This window comes from Antechinus flavipes, chromosome 1, assembly GCF_016432865.1.
Source record: "Antechinus flavipes isolate AdamAnt ecotype Samford, QLD, Australia chromosome 1, AdamAnt_v2, whole genome shotgun sequence".
NCBI classification, from domain to species: Eukaryota; Metazoa; Chordata; class Mammalia; order Dasyuromorphia; family Dasyuridae; genus Antechinus; species Antechinus flavipes.
Window position 1 is genome coordinate 3,918,574 of NC_067398.1, and position 21,673 is coordinate 3,940,246.

The 21,673-nt window shown below is 52.9% G+C and overlaps 2 protein-coding genes across 2 annotated transcripts in view; one reads left to right on the forward strand and one right to left on the reverse strand.

Moving 5' to 3' along the window:
- PLCD1 (phospholipase C delta 1) overlaps positions 1–6,628 on the reverse strand; it is a 54,044-nt gene extending 47,416 nt beyond the window's left edge. The window contains exon 1 of the mRNA XM_051978000.1: positions 6,430–6,628. Coding sequence (XP_051833960.1) covers positions 6,430–6,463 — 34 coding nt within the window. The 5' untranslated portion in view covers positions 6,464–6,628. The remainder of the gene's footprint in view (positions 1–6,429) is intronic.
- Positions 6,629–17,180: 10,552 nt separating this feature from the next.
- DLEC1 (DLEC1 cilia and flagella associated protein) overlaps positions 17,181–21,673 on the forward strand; it is a 55,579-nt gene continuing 51,086 nt past the window's right edge. Inside the window, exons 1-3 of the mRNA XM_051978013.1 lie at positions 17,181–18,769; positions 19,624–19,764; positions 20,683–20,830. Coding sequence (XP_051833973.1) covers positions 18,515–18,769; positions 19,624–19,764; positions 20,683–20,830 — 544 coding nt within the window. The 5' untranslated portion in view covers positions 17,181–18,514. The remainder of the gene's footprint in view (positions 18,770–19,623; positions 19,765–20,682; positions 20,831–21,673) is intronic.

A 21,673-nucleotide genomic window follows, 5' to 3' on the forward strand; every position in this document is an offset into this window, starting at 1 on the left:
CCTAAAGACCAAGGACTTCAATTTATCCTGACTCTGGCTGATCCCGAGGCCCTCCAAGGAACTAGCCCATAGTCCACAAGAAGGCTCCCTAGAACGTCCACGTGGCGGTCCCCAGCAGGCAGAGTAAAGGGCAGTGGGATGTTAGAGATGCTGGCCTTCCAGAGAACCAAGGCTAATTCTCCAACTGATTAATGGTCAAAGGATATGAACAGACAATTTTCAGATGAAGAAATTGAAACTATTTCCACTCATATGAAAGTGTTCCAAATCATTATTGATCAGAGAAATGCAAATTAAGACAACTCTGAGATATCACTACACACCTGTCAGATTGGCTAAGATGACAGGAAAAAATAATGATGAACGTTGGAGGGGATGTGGGAAAACTGGGACACTGATACATTGTTGGTGGAATTGTGAACGAATCCAACCATTCTGGAGCGCAATCGGGAATTATGCCCAAAAAGTTATCAAACTGTGCATACCCTTTGATCCAGCAGTGTAATTACTGGGCTTATACAAACCCAAAGAGATACTAAAGGGAAAGAGGCCTGTATTTGCCAAAATGTTTGTGGCAGCCCTGTTTGTAGTGGCCAGAAACTGGAAAATGAATGGATGAATCATGGGGGAGAAGGTGTTATTATCCCCATTATGCAGATAGGAAACAGGCTGAGGGATGCTGTCACTTGCCCAAGGTCACATAAGAAGGAAGTACCTGAGGCCTCAGAGCCCATCTCCTTCAGCCTGGTTCCAAGATTCTATTCATAGGCAACCCTGCTGAAAAGGGAGGAGACAGAGGAGTGGGAGAGGCCTGAGTGAAAAGGGGCTCCCTCTGAGGACTTAGGCGCTTGTGGGATCCCCAGAGGTCCTTGGCAGGACAGTGATGGAGGAAGGCAGGGGGTGGAGTAATGGTGGCAGTGCTGCTGATCCTCCTCTGTCAGGCTCACCCTCCTCCATAGTCCTCCAAGTCCAGTGGCAGGACAAGTCAGAACAGTGACAGCTCGGGGTGCAGGGGGACCGGGGCATCGTGGATGTCGGGCCAGGCTCCAAGCATCCACAGCGCCTGCCTCAGCTGCCCTCACAGCCCTTCAAACAAACTATTCTCATCCACCCATTGTGCCAAATGGTCTTCTGTACTTGGGCAGACCCCCCAACTCGCTGAAGGCTTTAGGCCCGCAGTTCCCCTCAGCCTGGTCTAGCCCGTCTGCCAAGATGGTTTGGTAGGGTGTGGCTGTTGTGCAAGCTGAAGCTTGGGTGGCAGGTGGACACCCCGGGGGAGAGCAGCCCTCACCCTCATATGCAGCTACACATTTGTGAGCCTGGGGCGGCTAGGGACCCGGCGGGTAGGGCACAGGGAAGCCCTTGGGAGCAGGAAAAGCCGAGTTCAAACCTGACCTCAAACACTTCCTGCTGTGTGAGCCTGGGCAAGGCACTTCACCTTATTTGCCTCAGTCTCCTCCTCCTGTAAAATGAGCTGGAAAAGGAAAGAGCAAGAATCAGACAAAAGAGAAACATATGAAGAGCAACAAAAGTTATTTCACATAAGGAAACTGGAAACCGAGGCTGTTGGAGAAGGAGGAATGGCAGTGATGGCAAGCCAGGCCAGAGCAGGAGACAGAGGGGGAATGAGGAGAACGAGGTGAGGAGGGTGAGCGTCTGAGCACCTGCTGGCTTTGGGCTGATCTGGAAGAAGGCCTAGAGAGGGTCAGTTCCTCTGGGGAAGGTGGGGGGGGAGGGGTTGGGGGGAATCAGCTCTGGTGGGGAGGAGGGGGAGTGTCCGGAGAGGGGGAGAGCTGCTGGCCAAGGTTGGAGAGCACCATCCTGGGGGCGTTCAGGCAAAGACCAGAGAAGCTGGTACCCAGGAATTCGTCTCAGATGATCCCCCGGGCTGACTCTTGGACTGATTCTTCAGCAACCAGGGCTGCCTGAAGTCCTGCACGTCTTGAGGCTGTAGCCAGCTTCCCAGGGCACACGGGGTTTGGGCATTGTTGGTGCCAAAGGGCTGCCAGCCTCCCCACCCCCTGGAGATGCAATGAGTCAGACTCACACACGTTCCTGAAACATCAGCTCATCGACTTTGGCGACACGTCCTGTACGTGCTGAGTAACAGCAGCAGAAACTCTGGCAAAGGTGGTTTGAACCAAAGATCTATCCTCCCGTAGAAAACACTGCCGAGGCAGGGCAGGGCAGCGGCCAGCGTTCGGAAAGCTAGCGTTTGGACTTGAATTTGATAGCGCGGCAGAAACTAGACACAGACTGAGATCTCACACCTTATACCGACCTCGGGTCGAAATGGGTTCATGATTTAGAGACAAAGGGTCTCAGAAAAGGGAAGCAAGGATTGTTTAGCTTCAGATCTTTGGATAAGAAAGGAATTTGTGGCCAAAGAAGAAGTAGAGAACACTATGAAACGCAGAATGGGTCATTTTGAGCCCATTTAATTAAAAAGATTTTGCACAAACAAAACCAACGGAGCCAGGATTAGAAAGAAAGCAGAAACCTGGGGAATGCTTTTCATAGCCAGTGTTTCCGATAAAGATCTCATATCGAAAATATGGAGAGAACCGGGTCTTCTCCCTTTCTTTGTGTCCCAAGCACTTAGCACAAGGAGACATTTAATAAATGTGGACTACTGGGTCTGTATCCTGACGAGATCATTAAAGAGGGAAAAGGACCTGCATGTGGCAGCCTTTTTTGTGGTAGCAAAGAACTGGAAATTGAGTGGGCGGCCACCAATTAGGGAATGGGTAAACAAATCAGGAGATGTGAATGAACAGAATGGAATATTATGGCTCTATAACAAGTGATTAAAGAAAAGCCTTGGAAGACTTCCATGAACGGATGCTGATGAAGAGAGCAGAACCAGGAGAACATTGTACACACTAGCAAGATTTTGTGATGCTCAACTGCGATGGACCTGGCTCTTTTCAACCATGTGGTGATTCAAGGCAATTTTAATAGACTTGGGATGGAAAATGCCATGCGCATCCAAAGGAAGAGCTATGGAAATCCAATATGGATCAAAGCAAAGTATTTTCACTTTTTCTGTTTGTTTGTTTTTTCTTTCTCGTGGTTTTTCTCCTTTTTAATCTGATTTTTCTTGTGCAGCAACGTGAATATGGAAAAATGTTTAGAAGAATTACACGGTTAGCTTATTTTACTTGCTCTCTTGAGAAGGGAGGGTATGGGAAGGAGAAAGAAAAAAATTGGAGCACAAAACCTCATTAAATGAATTAAGTTAACATTAATTAATTAGAAATTTAATTTTAAAATAAAATATTAATTAGTTAATTAAAATAAATTAATAAAATTAATGTTGAAAACTATTTTTACACATATTTGGGGAAATAAAATAGTACTGAGGAAAAAATTAAAAGACCTGCCTCAGACAGTCATTAGAGCCAGGCCTCTTCCAGGGGCAGGGGCTCCATCCATCAGTCCAGACAGTAGTCTTGGGGGGAATAGCAGGTGAGAAAATATGGATCAAGGGCTTTGCCTATCTTACAAGTTTTCAGAAACATAAGCAGCTAGTGTCATGTGCCCTGGTCTATCTGAACTGTGTGATCTTAGGCCAGTCATTTCTCTCTGGGTTTCAGTTTCCTTCTTGGGAAAATGAAGGGCATGACATGCTCCCTAAATTCGAGCATTTGGGTCAGAGTTTGGGGTTCAGATCCTGACTGTCTCTGTGACCTAGGGGGAGCAGTCCTGTTTCTTCATCTGTCAAGTGGACTTGATGGCCTCAGAGGCCCCTTCCAGCTTCACTGCCATAGTGTCTTGGAGAGCCCCCAGGTGCAGCCCTGGGAGAGCTCAGGCACAGCCTTGGGCGGCTGGGGGGCAAAGTGCATCCGGCACCAGGTGCAGGGTCAACAAGACTCGAGTTCAAATCCAGCCTCAGACACTTCTTTTCTGTGTGATCCGGTAAGTCACTCGACCTTGTTTGCCTCCATTTCTCATCTTAAAATAAGTTCACCACAAACCACTCCAAGATGTTTGCTAAGAAAAGTCCAAAAAGGTTGGACCCGACGGGGCAGCAGCAACAGCCAAAAAAAGAGGCCCCTCCTTGGGGCTGGGCGGGTGTCCCCCTGCTCTCTGGGATCAAGGAGAAGCTAAGGGTGCTCTTTTTTTAACTTCTACACATCATAGGAACCGGACCCTCACCAGCTGTGGTTATCCCCGCTTTTATCTCCGTCTCTCATTTTGGTCAAATGAGCAACGTCTAACCGCTCCCGCTAACCACTGCACTAACACCCCAAAAAGACTGCAGCTGGAGGGAGGGATGAGGGGCCTGCTCTTGGGAGAGAGACCAGGATGGGGGGAGGAGGAAGGGAAACCAGGATGGGGAGCAGGGAGGGAGGGAGGCCAGCATGGGGAGCAGGGAGGCCAGCATGGGGAGCAGGGAGGGAGGAAAGGAGACCAGAGAAGCAACACCTGAGCCAGGGTGGGGAGAGGCTGAGGAAGGTGGCTTTGAAAGAGACAGAGAAGCCATTCAGGCCGGCAGGGCAGAGCCCAGATTTCTGGGGTCTGTCTCTAGCCAGGGTTGAAAGAAACCCCTGTCCGGACCATTCCTCCTCCACACTCCACTAAGAAAACAGAATCCTGGGCCCCTCCTAAGGCCTCCAGCCCCTGCTGGGGTAGGAGTGGGGGGGGAAGGGGAAGACCAGGGGCAGAGTTGAGCCCCCAGGGGCTGGCCTCCCTCCCTCCCTCAGCCCTTTTCCCGAGGTTCTCTTAACCGCAAGTGTAGCACCTATGCAAGAGCCTGTGGCTGCTCCGGGAGGCCAATGTGTGGGAACCTGCAGACCTGAGGGGGGCCCTCAGCTAGAAGGGACAGGGAAGGATGCTCAGGCAGCAGGAGGCAGGGGCTGGCTGCCAAGGGCCGTGTGGCTCGCCCTAGTCACGTTCTTGGGGGGACCCGGTTCCCTCTTCTGGAAAAAGGGATTTGAACGAGACACTGCGGGGATGCTCCACAGCCCGGGGGCTGCAACAGCCTCCCATTTGCCAGAGACTCCCCCGGTCCGCTCCCCCTTCCCCCCTTGGCCCCCACCCCGACCCTCAAAGAAGGTTCCTCAAACGACAGAACGCCAAAGCCCCTTCTCCACATGTGGGAGGACAGTGTGACTCCCCCCATCCCCGCAGAAAAACCCCTCCCTGCCGGGACGTCCCGCCAGGGGAAAGCTGTGGGCCCAGCGGGAGCCCCCCCACTGTCCAGGGCGGCCGAGCTGCACCCCAGTCCCTCCCGCAGAGGACTGATAGCTTCGGCCCGAGCCTTCAGCCAAGGTGGGCGGCCCCGGCCGGGCCGGGGAGGCCGTCGGCCGCCTTCCGGTGCGGGACCGGGGCGGGGTCCGTCGGAGAAGGGGAGGGAGGGGAAGAGGCGAGGGGAGGCGGGCGGTCTCTGGGTCCTTCCCCAACCTCGACGTTCCCGGCGCCCCGCAGGGCAAGACCCTCCCCCAGCGGTCCCGGAACCTCCGGGTCCAAGGGACTACCCTCTGCCTAAGCAGGCGGAGCCCCCGCTAGAGCCGAGAGCAGGGGGAGGGCCCTCTCCGCCCCCCTCCCCCGGTACCTCCCATTGCAAACATTCTCTGAGGAGAAGAGGGGGCCTGGGCCGGGCCGGGAGCCCCACAGGCACACACCCCTAGGGAAGCCTTCCAGACACGTGGCCCCCCTCAAAATCTATCAACCCAGGGCTGTGTGAGTGAGTGAGAGTGTGTGTGAGAGTGAGTGTGTGTGTGTGTGTGTGAGTGAGTGTGTGTGTGCGTACGCGCGCCTGTGTGTGTCTGTGTGTGCGCGCACTAAAACCTGCAGTTTCCGAGGCCCGCTGCCCCGCCCCACTCTATTGCCAAACACCCAAATCGCATCTCCCCAAATCCGGCCCAACCAGCCCCGGAGAGCAGCGAGCCGCGAGCTGCACCCCGGTCTCCCACGGAATCCCCAGTACGTGTTCATTCACCCACACGCTCACACACGCACACGGACACACACTCGCACACGCACACACGCACGCACGCACACAGTTCCAAGCGCACCAAACTTAGTCACATAACACACTCCTTCCTCCCCACACACGTGGTCCCACATACGCAAAGTTTCAGTTACGCTATGGAGTTTCACACACACGGACACACTCACACTCACACACACGGACACACTCACACTCACACACACGGACACACACACTCACTCTCACTCTCACACACACACACACACACACACAGACACACTCACACACACAGACACACTCACACACACACACACACACACACGATTCCAGGCTCTGGAGTTACAAACCCTGCCCGGGGAAGCCCACGTCCACACAGGTACAGACAGTTCCGCGCACACAGCGGGGGACATCGCAAGCACCCTCCCGAGAGGGCTGGAGGAGGAAGAAGGGTCCCGGGGGGAGGGGGGGAAAGAGGGGGAGGCCGGGACGCTCACCGTGCAGCGCCAGAAAGTCTCCGTTGGAGTCCATGGCAGCTGGGGCTCGCGCCAGCTGTGCCAGTTGTTCCGCGAGCAGGCTGCGGCACCGAGGGGCTGGAGGCCGGTCTTGGGAGAGGAGGCGGGTAGACAGGCGGGAGGGAGGGAGGCAGGCTAGCCCAGCCCCAGCCCCAGCCTCAACACTGCCTCCCGGGCTTTAGGTCCAGCCCTCCGGCCCCTCCCCCGAGGTCCGGACACCGACCCCCCGCCCCCCGGGGCCGCCCCGCCCGGAATTGTGTGCGGCCGGGCCCTTTTGGGAGTGGGCCGGGGATAAGGACCCTGCCCTGCCCCGACCCAGATGGGACCCTGCCCCGCCCCGCCCGACACAAAGCCATGCAGGCCACCCTCCACCCTGCGGTCTCCCGGACTCTGAGGGGATTGCCAGGTTGAGGGGAGGCAGGAGGGCCCAGCCCTTTGTCCTGTGCCCTACCTCCTCCAAAGGGTGGGCCTGGGGCACCATTAGCTGCTGCTTTCCTCCACCCCGTTCAGTGCGGGGGTGGGGGGGGTGGAGGAGTGGGGGGTGTCTTTCCTTCCTCCACCTCCCTGCCACTCTCCGTCTGTCTCTATCTCTCTGTCTGTTATCTGTCTCTTTGTGTCTCTGTCTCTCTCTCTGCCTCTGTCTCCTCCTCTGTCTCTCTGTCTCTGTTTTGTTTCTTTCTCTCTCCCTCTCCTTCCTTTCCTCTCCTTTTCTACCTCCCTCCCTCCCTCTCCACTTTCTCCTCCTGCCTCCACCCCCAACACTCCTGTTCCAGGGAGAGACTGCGAGAGTCCGCCCGGGGTCTCCTCATGACTTGGCTTGGGGGGGGGGGGACCCTTTGAAACGAGCCTGCCTAACTCTAGGCTTAGACTCCCCCGGCCCGGGTTGGGCGGGGCCGAGTCCCATCCAGCGTGGGGCAGAGCCCGGTCCTTAGCCATTCGGGAGCCGGGCGCGCCCCAAGCGGGAGCCAAGAATAGCCTTGGCCTGGGAAAGCTGCAGGGAGGAGGCTGTTGGGCTGCTGGTCTCCCCTCGCCTCCCCGACCGCAGATCCAGACTCTTTCATTAGCCGAGGGGGGCAAGAGGAAAGCTGGAGACACGGAGCGCTTTGTGGGGAGCCGGGCCCCTGGGGTGGCCAGCAGCCTGGCACCCCTTCAGCCCAGCCCTCCTCCAGGAAGTCTCAAGGCAAAGCTGGTTAACTTCCCAACCTCCCTCCTCCCCCTTCCGCTCCCCCCGAGCTCTGGAAAGCCGCTTGGCTGGCTCCGGCAGCGCAGTGCTCAGAGGTCCCTGGGCTTTCCGGCTGATGCTTTTGGGGCAGCGGCCTCCTCCCTCCTCCCTCCTCCCATCCCGAGGGAAGGTTGGCCCAGGACACGGGCAGGGAGGCTGCAGGCTGAGGTAGTGGAGGGGCAGTGCTGCAAGATCTCAACTGGGCCTCCTGCAACTCGTCCAGCTGCCCCAGGCCTTTCCTCCACTATAAAAGGGCAGATTTTCTCAGGGACATCTCTGTCCCAGGGCTGGGAGGCAGCTGCCAGGAGACCCCAAAAGCTCAGGGAAGTGAAAAGCTCCCCGGGGCAGGGGCAGGTAGCAGGAAAGGACCACTCTCAGCCAGCAGAGCAGTCCTCCCCACCTCCAGCCCCAGTGCCAATTGGGGACCACACCCGATGTCAGAGCTGAGCCTGGAGTCACGTGACTAAAGGAAGCCACTTAAAGAGGAGGCCCAGTGATCCCTTTCTGGGGCACCAAGCATCAGAGGATGAGGTGCCCCGGCCTCCTCCCGAAGGAAGTTGTGGGCAGGCTAAGTAAGGTGACTCAGTGGATTTCCCACAATCAGACCAAGCTCTTCTTAGTCTTTGGGCACAGGAAGTGCCAGAAAAATGCCAGCCCTTCACTTGGTGCCTATTTTTCAGGTACCAGAGGAAGACTAGAAAAACTGGTGGAAATCTACAGATGGTGGATGGATGAAGGAAAGAAAGGAGGAAGAAAGAAGGGAAGGCAGAAAGGAGAGAGGGAAGGCAAGCAGGTACACAGGGCAATATATCGGTGCAACAGGATGGTTCCCAGACTTGGAAAATTCTCCATACTCGATGTATGTGTCTCAGAATCCGTCAGCTCAAATATCATCCGATGTGGGGAAATGCTGTCTTTGTCTTTCTTTCTGTCTCTGTCTCTCTGTCTCTGTCTGTCTGTCACACACACACACACACACTCTACTGGAAAGTAGTCTGCTTTGATCTGCATAGACTCCTCTTCTTTCTCTGTTGATGAATAGTATTTTTCATGGTGTTATTGAGAATAGCTAAATCATTCACACCATTGTACAATGCTGCTGTTACTGTTACTACTGGTTCTCTTCACTACACTTTGTATCAGTTCACGAAAATCCAGGTTTTTCTGAAATCACCCTGCTTGTTATTTCTTTCAGCACAACAGCATTCTTATTGTAATTACAAACCACATATATGAATGTTATGGAATATTATTGTTCTGTAAGAACTGGTGAGACTTACATGAACTGATGCTAAGTGAAATGAGCAGAACCAGGAGATCATTATACACTTCGACAACGATATTGTATGAGGACATATTTTGATGGAAGTGGATTTCTTTGACAAAGAGACCTAACTGAGTTTCAATTGATAAATAACGGACAGAAGCAGCTACACCCAAAGAAAGAACACTGGGAAACGAATGTGAACTATCTGCATTTTTGTTTTTCTTCCCGGGTTATTTTTACCTTCTGAATCCAATTCTCCCTGTGCAACAAGAGAACTGTTCGGTTCTGCAAACATATATTGTATCTAGGACATACTGCAACATATCCAACATATAAATGACTGCTTGCCATCTAGGGGAGGGGGTGGAGGGAGGGAGGGGAAAAATTGGAACAGAAACGAGTGCAAGGGATAATATTGTAAAAAAATTACCCTGGCATGGATTCTGTCAATATAAAGTAATTATTAAATAAAATTTTAAAAAAAGTAATTACAAACCACAGCTTGTTCAGCCATTCCCCAGTTAGTGAATATTGCTCAGGATCCAATCCTTTGCCACCACAAAAGAAAAAAAAAAAGCTGTTACCAATATTTTTTGGTACAAATAGGTCCTTTGCCCTTTTTCGTGATCTCTTTGGGATGTAGTAATGGGATTGCTGGATCAAAGGAAATGCTGAGTTTATAGTCTTTTGGGCATGGTTCCAAATTGCTCTTTAGCATGATGATCAATTCAAAACAATGCATTAATGTTCCAGTTTTTCCACATCTTCTCCAGCGTTTATTTTCCTTTTCTATCATCTTAGCTGATCTGGTCGCTGTGAAGTAGTATCTCAAAGTTGTTTAATTTGCATTTCTCTAATCAATCTAATCTCTAACCAAATCTAATCAAGAGCAAGCCTTCTTAAACTTTTTTCCATTCACAATCCCTTTTCACTGAAATTTTATGTGACATATAAATAGATATATAGTAAATAGACATACAAATCAAACATTTAGTGATAATTATAAATTTAAAACAATTCTTTGTGAATGAATGTCAATTAATTGGGGAATGGCTGAATAAATCATAGTATATGAATTTTATGAAATATTATTGTTCTATAAGAAATGATCAGTGGGATGATTTCAGAGAGACCTGGAAAGACTTACATGAACTGATGCTGAGTGAAATGAGTAGAACCAAGAGAACATTGTACACGGCAACAAGATTATGTGATAATCAAATCATGGACATGGCTCTTCAACAATGAGATGAATCAGCCCAATTCCAATAGACTTGTGATAGACCCATCTGCATCCAGAAAGAGGATCATAGGGACTAAATGTGAATCACAACATAGCGTTTTCATCTTTTTTTGTTTGCTTTTTCTAATTTTTTTTACTTTTTTGATCTAATTTTTCTTGTGCAGCATGATAAATCTGGAAAATGTTGAAAAGAATTGCATGTGCTTATAAATTATATTGAATTACTTGTTGTATAAGGAGGAAGTAGGCGAAAGGATGGAGAAATTTGGAACACAAGTTTTGTAAGGGTGAATATTAAAATGATCTTTGCATGTATTTTGAAAATAAAAAAGCTATCAAAAATAAAAACAATTCTTTGGTATATATGTAATCTTCCCATTTATTAAAGACAAAATCAATTAACATATAAATGAGATGGATGTGCTTGTTTATTTTTACATAAATAAGTCTTGGTGGAATATTGATTCCTTTTACGGCTGCCAAAATTTTTTTTTTGTGATCCCCACATTGTTACATGACCCCATATGGACTTGCGATCCAGTCTAAAAGCTTTGATTAAGAGCATTTTTACATTGCAATAGATTGTTTCTTCATCTGAAAATGGCCTGCTCATATCCTTTGACCATTTATCAATTGGAGAATGGTTTGTATTCTTATAATTGGCTCAGTTCTCTTTATATTTGAGAGAAGAGGCGTGTATCAGAGACACTTGTTTATCAGCTTTCTGCTTTCCTTCTAATTTTGGTTGCATTCATTTTGTTTATGCAAAGCCTTTTTAATTGAATGTAATCAAAATTATCCATTTTACATTGTGTACTACTCTTTATCTCTTGTTTGACCAAAAATTCTTTTTTTCTCCATAGATCTACTTCTTGCTCTCCTAAATTGCTTATGGTTCCTCCTTTATGAGTGAATCATGTACCCATGCTGACCATATCTTGTTATGTGATGTAAGATGCCCTAATTAATTTCTGTCATATTTTCCAACTTTCCCAGTATTTTTTTTTTTGATCAAATAGTTGTCTCAAAATCTGGGGTATTTGGATTTATCAAACAACAGGCTACTATGGTCACTGACTACCAGTTTGTGTACTGAATGTATTCCACTGGTCCACCACTCTTATTTTTTAGTGATTTGTAATATCTTTTGAAATCTGGTATGGCCAGGCAATCTTCACAATTCCCTTTTCTCCTCAGCTCCCAATTCCCTTGATATTCTTAACCTTTTGTTCTTTCATCTGAATTTTGTTATTTTTTCCTAGGTACTTTACAATTATTTTTTCAGCTAATCCTCACAAGAACACAGAGTGGTACATCCTACTTTTGCCTTTTGCCATTGAGGAAATCCAGGCAGACAATGGTTTGTCCAAGGTCATTGTCCAAGATAACAGCCTCAAATGTGAGATCAACTTTGAACTCAGGTTTTCCCTATGCCAGGTCCAGTGCACTTCCCACTATACCACTCAGCTGCCCCAATACCATTATAGCCATGTCAAGGATGTGGCAGATACGCCCTCCCTAGAGGAAGGGAAGCCTTTCTTCCTCAGAATTACCTCACAGACTTGCACTGGAGGACCCCGAAAAGGGTTTACACCGGGTTTTTAAGTGGAGACATAACTCTGAAGATTGCATTAAAAATACATAGAGTAACATTGTAAAAAAAAGATTTCTACTCCTAAACAGCCAGGTGGTCTGATTCATACAGGTTCGAATAATGCCGTCTTCCGTTTAGTGTGAATTATACCGGTTGGAGGGCCACATTTGCCTTCGTTTGTGGATGTGTTGTGCTGCTTTTGTCAATGTGTTGTCAACAGTTGTGTTAATTTTCTTTGAAAAAGAGCCCTTGAGGGCAGCTAGTTGGTGCAGTGGAGAGAGCACCATCCCTGAAGTCAGAAGGATCTGAGTTTAAATCTGATCTCAGACACTTAACACTTCCTAGCTGTGTGACCCTGGGCAAGTCACTTAACCCCAATTGCCTTAGCAACAACAATAACAACAAAAGAGCCCTTAAAATGGAAAAAGGAAGAACACTTCAGAGAGAAACATTGGCAGTGCAAAAAAAAAAAAAAAGCAGCAGCTTGTTATTCCATTAGAACTCACATGTGATGTAATTGAATGGCATACACGTGGGCAAAGAAGTTCAAAAATAGGATTTGCTTCAGGATCCATGCGACACTTTAAAGAGAGAGAAGAGGGCTCAGCCGAGGCTTCTAAAACAGTTTAAACAATCACAACTTGAATCCTGTCAGGGTAGATGTCTTTAACTAGGACCTTCTGTCATTTTTCCAGCTTTCTATACTCTTGCTTTGTAATAAACATGGGTCAGAAATCTACTTTTCTTATCCTTTACTCTTAAAGTTAATAAGCAGACAAAACTTATTTTAAGAAACTTTATTACATCTTTGCATTGAGATGGAACCAATGACCATATTTTATACATAAGAATAACTTCAAATAGCTCAAATTTGAATAATGCAATCACTTAGACAGATTCATTATCTGAACTAACTGCAACCTAGTTGTATTTTGTTTTATATTGCCTTCATTTTCCAATGAATCCCTCTCTCTTCCCTCTCCTAGAGAGCCATTCTTTATACTATTATTGTTATCGTTCCATCATGTCTGGTTTTAGCAAAGAGACTGGAGTAGTTTTCTCTTTCCTTCTCCAGCTCACTTTACAGATGAGGAAACCGAGGCAAATAGGGTAAAGTGACTTGCACAGGATCACCCAGCTCGGAAGCATCTAAGGTCTTCCTCAGTTTTCCTGCCTCCAGACCTAGATCTCTATCCATTGCCCCACCCAACCGCCCAACCTTTCTAACAACAATTTTCTGGCTCTGTCCCCTCCAGCCTTCAAATTGCTTTCTTTGCTAGAAAGAACAAAGATATCAACCCATACTGGAATCATGGCCACACGTCAGGAAAGTATCGGGCGCATTCCAAGGACTCGGCTGGCCCCAAATCAGGGATTATTTAAGGATCCGTATGATATCAAAATGGAAACTATATTTTATTCTAGAGGCAATGGGCAATTGACATGGTCAATGGACCAATGACATGGTCAGACACAGGCTTTGGAAAATTAACTATGTGGAAGATAGACTGAAGTGGAGGCAGGGAGACCCATAGTGTGGGCAAGAGGTCAGGAGCATGTGAGAGTGACCATGTGAATGGCCAGAAGGATCACGGACAACGATCTCATTGGCTCAATGACCTTGAAGGTCATCGAGTCCATCTCTTCCCATCTCGCAGTTGAGGAACTGAAGCCTAGAGAAGTGGGGCCCAAGGTCACAGGCAGGAAGAGGCCAAGAAAGGGACGTAGAGGGCACTAAGCGAGCGCAGGCTCGCTGTCCCCATGCTCTCCTAATGCAGAGATTCCATAGCTCTTCAATTCCCAGATTTCTAGGGGAGATAAAGAGGGTGACTGAAGTGTGATAGCCAGAAATAGCAAAGTCAGGAGGAAGGAGGCAGGGAGCGTGAAGCTGCTGAGTTCAGTTTTAAGCATAAAGAAATGGACAGACAGATGATGGATGGGAGTACGGATGGACGGATAGATGGATGGATGGAAAGATAAATGGATGGACGGATGGATGGATGGATGGATGGACGGACGGATGGACGGATAGATGGACGATAGATGGATGGATGGACAGACGGATGGATGGATGGATGGATGGATGATAAAGCATTCTTTAGGCCTCTTCTGTGTGTCAGGTCTTGTGCTAAGTTCTGGGGCCACAAGTGCACAAATGAGCCAGTCCCTGTCCTCAGGGAGCTTCTATTCTCCTGGGGAAGCCCGTCCACGCATGGGAGTCCTGGCCAGGGAAGGGGCTAGCTGGAAGGCCTCTGGGATGCTGACCTACGGAATCATCCGGCAGCACACGTTTCCTTTCTCTTTTAGCTTTGGCTTCACAAATACACAAGTGTTCCCTGCCATGTGGAGGAGGCCCCCGGGGCCCAGCTTGGCTTGTTCCTGTGGAGCACAGTGCCCGGTTTGAGCCCAGAGCCCTGTGGGCTTCGGGGCCAGGCTGGCCAGCTGGGGCCCACCCAAGGCTGCCTGCAATCTTGGCTCCTGGTCGCCCCCGTCCTGGGGGATGGGCGCCTGAGACAGGCCGACCGCCCCGACCAGAGCCCCCATCAGAGGGGAGGAATGGTCAAAGCGAGGCAGCAGGGGCGGGTCATGCTGCTCTAGGAGCTCAGTCCGTGGCACCCACACTGGGCACAGCAGGGAGGCGCCAAAAGGGGCCAAGCAGAACAAGGGCTTGGGGAAAGCGCCAGCCCCAGTGGTGGGTTTGGAGACACAGGCGGCCCCCCGCCCAGATTCTGCCATGTTACCCAAATGGGCCCGCCCAGCCCAGCCTTGGTTGTCTGGCCGCCGGGAATGGGTTTGGACAGTGCTGGTGGAGGTCCAAGGCTGCTGGCCCACGGGGCCGTGGATACAGGAGCCAATGGGGCTCAAGCTCAGGGACTGGGGAATGGAAAGTTGGTTTGGGAGGGTGGGATTCCAGCCCAGGGCCCGAGTCTGTTTCCCTGAAGGGGCCGGTCAGTTGAGAGGGGAGGTCTGGCTGGCTGGACAGTCGGGGGCCGGCCGGCGGAGCCCGGGGAAGGTTTGCGGGTGGAAATGTCGGTTCTGGAGCCTTCTGCCTAGAAGGCAGCATTGAGGGTGGGCAGCGGTTGGCACGGGCAGGGGAAGAGACAGAAATGTGGAGCAGAGAGGAGTGGGGAGGGGTGAGATGCCGTGGGGAGCCCAGCATGGGGCGGGGGGAGCAAGAAGAGATCTGGGGCAGTGGAGAGGAGTCTCTGAAAGGTCAAATGGCCTGGTACACAGCAAGCACTTAATAAATGCTGGCTGCTTAATTGAGAGAGGAATGGTCTGAAAGAAAGCAGCGTCTGTGCTAGGGTGGCTAGGTAGAGACCGGAAGCAAGCGCTGATGGAGCAGGGAGGGTCCCCTAAAAGGCTGGGAGGGCCAGAACAAGGAGGCTCTGACAGAAATGCAGGGGGGCTTTGGGGGAGGGGGCACTGTCAGCATGGGCCCCTCCCCCGCTCCCGGCTGGCCCCATCCCTGCCTGGGGGTCGGTCCAATGGGGGTGAGAAGGTGAGACCAGGCCGGAGAGAAGCCGGGCAGCGGATGGATGGCCGGAGGGCCCGGCCCCCTCCCCCCCCCTCGGCTAGGTGACTCCTATGGGGCGGCTGCTTTCCTAACCCACTTTTTCTGCCCCTCTGCTGTCCCAGTGTCCGTGGGGGGGCCTGGGGCTGCAGGAGCAAAGGCTCTAATGGGGAGGCCTTTGGGGAGGGTGGGGAGGGAGCAGCGGCCGGGAAGGGCCAAGGGAGTCACCCCATGACTCAGAGCTGCTCCCAGAGAGAAAATGTTTTGTGAGTCACCGGCCTTGCTGCTCTGCCAGGCCATGGTCCCGAGAGCAGCCCAGGGCGGCCATTAGAGGTCCATCCTGGCCCTCCCTGAGCCCCAGCTCGGCCCCGGGCCCGGGGGCTCCTGGTGGGCAAGAAAGGGAGGGGGTGTCTGTGCATGAGTGAGTGTGAGAATGTGACTGAATGTGTGTGTGAGTGTGTGACTGTGTGTAAGTATGTAACTGTTGTGTGTGTGTATGAGTGTGAGTGTGTATGAGTGTGTGAGTGAGTGTGTGTGTGTGAAAGTGTGTGTGTGAGTGTGTGTGTGAGTGTATGAGTGTGTGTGTGAGTGTGTATGAGTGTGTGTGTGAGTGTGTGTGTGAGTGTGTGTGTGTGTATGAGTGTGAGTGTGTATGAGTGTGTGAGTGAGTGTGTGTATGAGTGTGTGTGAGTGTCTGTGCACGGGTGTGTGTCTCTGGGCAGGGAGGGAGCCTCCGGCCCCCAGGTTTCCTCCCCAGCCTTCCTCTTCCCCATCCTGGGCACGGGGGAGGAGAGGGGGAGGGACAGAGGACACCTCTCTTTCCCTGTGTCCAGGCTCATCCTCCAGCCGCTCGGGCCCCTCAGAGCCCCCCCCCCCCCAGAGGTTCTGACCTCGAAGGCGAGGAAGGCTCCAAAGTCTTTCCCCAAAGGCCGTGGGGAGCCCCTGCCCAGAGCTGAGACGAGGATGTTGGCCACTGGGTGGAGCCAGACTGGAGTGGGGAGAGGCTGGCAGAGGAGGGAGGGGGAGAAGGCCTCGGGCTGGCTCAGTGGGGGGCACACGAGGGGCCCAGCTCCCCCCTTCCCTCTGGCAGGGCCGGCCCCCAGGAGACTCCCCACTGAGGCAGCTCCCTCTTGACCACAGTCGATCCCGCCCGGCCCAGCTGACCTCCGTGGGACCCAGCCCCTGCCGGCGGCAGAGCCTCCCCTTGGCCCCTTTCTTCCGTCCCTGCCCCGGGGCAGCGGTGCCAGGGGGCACAAGGCTCTCTTTCAAGGCCAGTTTCCCATTAGCCGAATTGCTGATAAAATGTTGGGGCCCCGGAATCCCTGGAGAGCCCCCCCCAGCCAAGGTAGCGCAGTGGCGCCCTCCTCTGGCCGCTCCCGCCAGGACTGGCCCCCTTGCCAAGGTAGGAAGTCTGTGCCTTCCCCCATCACGTGCCTCACGAGCCCCCCCTGGAGGAAGCCTCCAGCCCCTGCTTCAATATGACGGCCGGGAAATGCAGTGGAGCTCACGGTCGGCAGACGGCGCTCCTTAGCCTGACTTAGCCCGGGGGCCTCCCTCACAAACCCGGCCGCTCCTGCCCGCGAGGGCCCTGGTGTGCAGGGAGCATCCCCCGGCCCCGCTAGGAATGTCGGGCCTGACTTTTCCAACTGAAAGATCATTTTCTTTGCAGGAGAAAACAGGTCAGCGCTTTTCTCGCCCTAGCGACCCCCCAATGGTTTTCCGTCCTTTGTGCCCATGGCCAGCCTCCGCACACCTGACACACAGGTACCTCACCTGGCTTCTGTTTCCGGGGCGTGGCCCTGGGGCCCACGACTCCTTCCAATTTTCCTTGACCTCAAAATGAACCCATGGTGCCTTGGGAGCCCTTTGCTTTTGTTTTATTTTTTCCTGAGGCCATTGGGGTTAATGAGGGGTTAAGTGTGGCCCCGACTAGATCTGCACTCGGATCCTCCTGACTTCAGGGCGCCCCCTAGCGGCCCTCAGCCCAGGTGTTTTTAAAAGGAACAGATGGTTGCGTCCGCTCTGGTGATAAAGATCTCAGCTTTTCTGGGTGGGGCAATGGCTTTTTGTGCTGAGAATGAAGCTGTCGCACTAGAGCTAGAGAATTCTATTTCTGTCTCAAGCCTGAGCAGAGTGATGTGTATGCAGCAGGTGTTTAATGCGTGTTTATCCGTCTCCTGCGTTAACTGGAACTTACGGTACTAACTAGCCTGCAAAGGTGTACCCCTCCCCCCAGATTTCTGGGCCGGGTTAGGCTTGAGGCGCCCATGGACCTCTTCGGATTTAAGTTCTTTGAAGTCTCCGCCGCATCGCGGGCCTGAGTTTGCTCTCGCTAAAATGAGGGGCTGCCCGGGACGGGAAGATCAATCAGGGACCTCTGACAAAGCGCCTACTACGCGCCAGGCCCCGCGTTAATGCCCTTGGCTGCCCTCTCCGCCTCCACCCTCCGATAATCGGAGCAGCTAATGGTAATCTAGCGGATCAGCGGCTGGCGAACGATCCCCAGGGCTTTCCGTCAAGGAGACTTTGATTTTCGATTAGCAAAGCCCGAGGCTGGCAGCGCCGGGCGACCGAGACCGGCTGGGGCCGGATTTGAACTTCGCGCTTCTCCAGAACCCGCGCTCTGTGGACTTTGGTGCCCCCTAGAGGCCTCTAAAGAACCTCCTCTAAACTCTCGGGCTCCCGAAGCTCTCCTGGGGATGCTGCACCGGGCACGCCCAGCGTCCCCGGACCACGGCGCCCTCTGGTGGCCAATTCCCTTCAGGGCGGCCTCGAAGCCATATGCTGCAGGAAGAAGGGGAGGGACAAGGGGAAGGAGAGGCGGGCAGGACTCAGCGGGCGGGGCCAGATGCTAAGCAGGGGAGGGCGGAAGCAGGTTGGTTGAGGGAGGAGGAGCGTCGAGACAGACAGGAACGAAGGCGGAGCTGTGAGCCCTTGGGGGCGGGGATTAAACCGGAAGCTTGGTCTGAGTAGGCGGAGATGAAAAGGCGAGACCGGAAGCTGGGCGGGGCAGCGACTCCATAGGGAAGGAAGAAGCAGGGCCGGAAGTGGGAAAGAGGGAGTGTCGGCGCTGGGCAGAAAGCTGTTAGGAAGAAGCCGGAGCGGCGGAGGGAAGGGGCGGGGGAGAGGACTGAAGGAAGGGGCGAGGCTGGAGAGCTGTCGGAGGCGGGCACCCCACTGAGGAAAGGGCTGGGGCCGGAAGCGGCCTCGGCGCGTCGGTTGTTGCCATGGAGACCGCAAGCCCCGAGTCCCCGGCGCGCCTGGACGAGCTGATTTCAATGGAATCCTTGGTCCCGCTGTCCGGGGACTTGCAGATGGACGTGCCCATGCCCGCTCCCGAGCACGAGATGGACGTGGAGAGCTCCGGCGCTGGGGGCAGCGACCTGAGCCTGCCCTGGGGCGGCGGCACCTGGGAGAGCTTCCCGAAGCCAGGTTCCGAGCCCCACCTTCTGAGGCTGCGAGCCTCGTCCCTGCAGAGCCAGGTGGGGGCTGGACCCGCGCCCGCCCCACCTCGTCCCTTCCCTTCCCTTTTCTTCTCTTCCCTCCCTCCCTTCCTCCCTTCCCTCCCTCCTCCTTTCCTTCCTCCTTTCCTTCCTTCCCTCCCTCCTCCTTTCCTTCCTCCTTTCCTTCCTTCCTTCCTTCCTCCCTTCTCCTTTCCTTCCTCCTTTCCTTCCTTCCTCCTTTCCTTCCTCCTTTCCTTCCCTCCCTCCTCCTTTCCTTCCTCCTTTCCTTCCTTCCCTCCTCCTTTCCTTCCTCCTTTCCTTCCCTCCCTCCTCCTTTCCTTCCTCCTTTCCTTCCTTCCCTCCTCCTTTCCTTCCTTCTTTTTCTCCCTTTGTTCCACTCCAATTTTTCATTCTTTTCCTTGTTCTTATATTCATTCTAAAGTTCATTTACTTCCATTCATTCATTTGTCCACACTCCATTCACTTTTCACTCCTGCCCTCTAGTTTTTCATTAATTCATTCCCACGCTTTCATTCAGTTATTCATTCCGTTTCATTTCTTCCTTGATTCATGTGATTCAGACTTTAATTCTCTCTCTCAGCTTCCTGTGCTCGCTCTGTTCGATCTTCACCCTTCTTCCTTCCTTCTCCCTCCTTCATTTGATACGTTCATAGTGATGAGACCCCAGCGTCCTGGGGCCCAGCCGTGCCCTAACAGAAAGTTGAATGGGCGGCAGGGAGGCAGGGAGGTTGGGCAGAGAGAGGCTGGGGGCCGTCCCGGGAGGCAGGGAGGTTGGGCAGAGAGAGGCAGGGCGGTTGGGCAGAGAGGGGCTGGGGGCCGTCCCCTGTGGCTTCCTCAGCTCCACTCTCAGGCAGCCCCTCTCCCCTGCACAGGACATCTCACACCTGCTGACAAGCCTCTTCAAGAATCTGTACACTCTGGATGTAATTGGAGAAGACATTGGGAGGAACTTCATTAAATCCCGCGGTGGAGAAAATGCCAGGCATGAGAAGTTTGTAAATGAACTGCAGAAGGTAAAAAGGGGCCACCCTGGCCTTAACTGCGGAGCTTTTTTTGTGAAATTCACAGTTAGGAAAGACTGGCAGAACTCTCTGTAGTTAAATCACATTTCATCATGACCTTTAACCCCTCAGTTCTCAATCGATTGATCAACAAGCATTAATTAGACACCTACTGTGTTCCAGACACAGTGCTAAGGGCAAAGTTCTAGACAGGATAAGTAGAAAAATAATTAGCCAAGAGAAGGCCCTAGAACAAAGACAGTTGGGGAAGGTCCTGTAGTTGGGGAGGTCAGTAGTCAGAGGAGAGAGAGAGAGAAGTCTTCTAGGCCTGGCAGTGGCTGAGAGAATGCCCAGAGCAGGGGGAGAGAAGGACTGGTTCTGGAATAAAATGGCCCTTTTGATGGATGAAACGCACGTGCCTGAGAAGTGTTTATACTGGCCTGAGGTAGGAGAAAGACTGTGCTAGGGAAGAACCACAGGCCTGACTCAGAAATCCTCTGGCCACCTTGTGACTTTGGGTGTTTCTATGACTACAGAGTTGTTAGCTGATAAACCAAGCAGGCCTGAGAGCATCTCATCACTTGTCCTTCTGGAGGGGAGAGTGTGTGGAGAAGGGCTCTCCGAAATCCTGCTGCTGATCGTTTCTAGAACGATAACATCCATAACGTTCACGTGCCATCACTTATTCAGCCGATCCCCAGCTGACGGGATCCGCTCAGAGTCAGATGGTGACAGTGGAGCCGGGCTGCCTGCCCGCGGACCCCTCGGAGGGCTGAGCCCAGGGCTTCGGGCAGATTGGCTGGGGGCTGGGTGCCTGGGTCTCTCCCAGCGGGGGGATGGCTCCTTCCTGCACAGAAAGCCGGGGAGCACTCGGGGAGGACGAAGCGAGGTCAGCGCCACCGTGTCCGTGGCCCCTCCTTGTCGTCCTAGCTCCGCGATGAATACACCCAGAAGTTGGCCGACGCCGAGATGGTGGAGCTGCACATCATCCAGGCCCGGGCGCGGGCCTTGGCGGAAGAAGAGCGGGTCCTCAACAACATGAAGGCCATGGGCTCCGGTCCCATCCAGTTGCCTCCAGGTACGGCTTCTGGGACTGCTCTTGTCCAGAGAGACCAAGGCTCCTGTGTCCTCTCCAAAGGACCAAGCCCGGGCTCAGAAGGGGCCAGTCAGGCCTGAGCCAGCCTTTGCCCTGCAGGGATGGCCTGGAGAGCCCGCTCTGGGCGGGTCAGCTCCTACTGCTCTGCAGTTTCCTCCCAGATCTGGCCCAAGCAGGAGAGGCCTCGAAGGCAGCTGCCGCACCTCCCCAGCGGCGTCCTGTGTCCCCTTTGGCCCTCCCTGCCTCGGGCAGCCTCCTCTGGACACACCTCAGAGCATCAGTGTCGTTGCTAAAACGGGGCGTCCGAGCCGGGCGGGGTCTGACCAAGGCGGGGCAGAACGGCCCCCTTTGGGGCTGTCACCGGGGCATCGCGCCCACTTTTTTGCTAGGGTCACACCATTGACTCGTGTGGTCCATTTATCCCTTTAGGTGTCCCCCACGTTATCTTTTTTTAATACCTGGGTGACAGAGGGGAGGGAGTCCCGGGCTTGGAGTCAAGAAGACCCGAGTTCAGATCCAGCTGGGTGAGCCTGGGCCGCCTGCCTCAGTTTCCTCACCTGTGAAGCGGAGATGAGAAACATCAGCACCTCCCAGGGAGGTTGTGAGGACCAAGGGATTACAAAGTGCTTAGCTCAGAGCCTGGCACATAGTGGGGGCTACAAAAAGGTTAATTCATTTTTCTCCTATTAAAGCACATGAGAGGGCACGTGGCAACTTTGATTTTCGCCCTCGGCTCATGGTTCTAGCCTGTTAGGATCTCGGCCCCCCATCGTCCCCGCCTGGGCTGTGCCGCCCGGTGCCTTGGCGTCCACGCTGTCCCTGCCC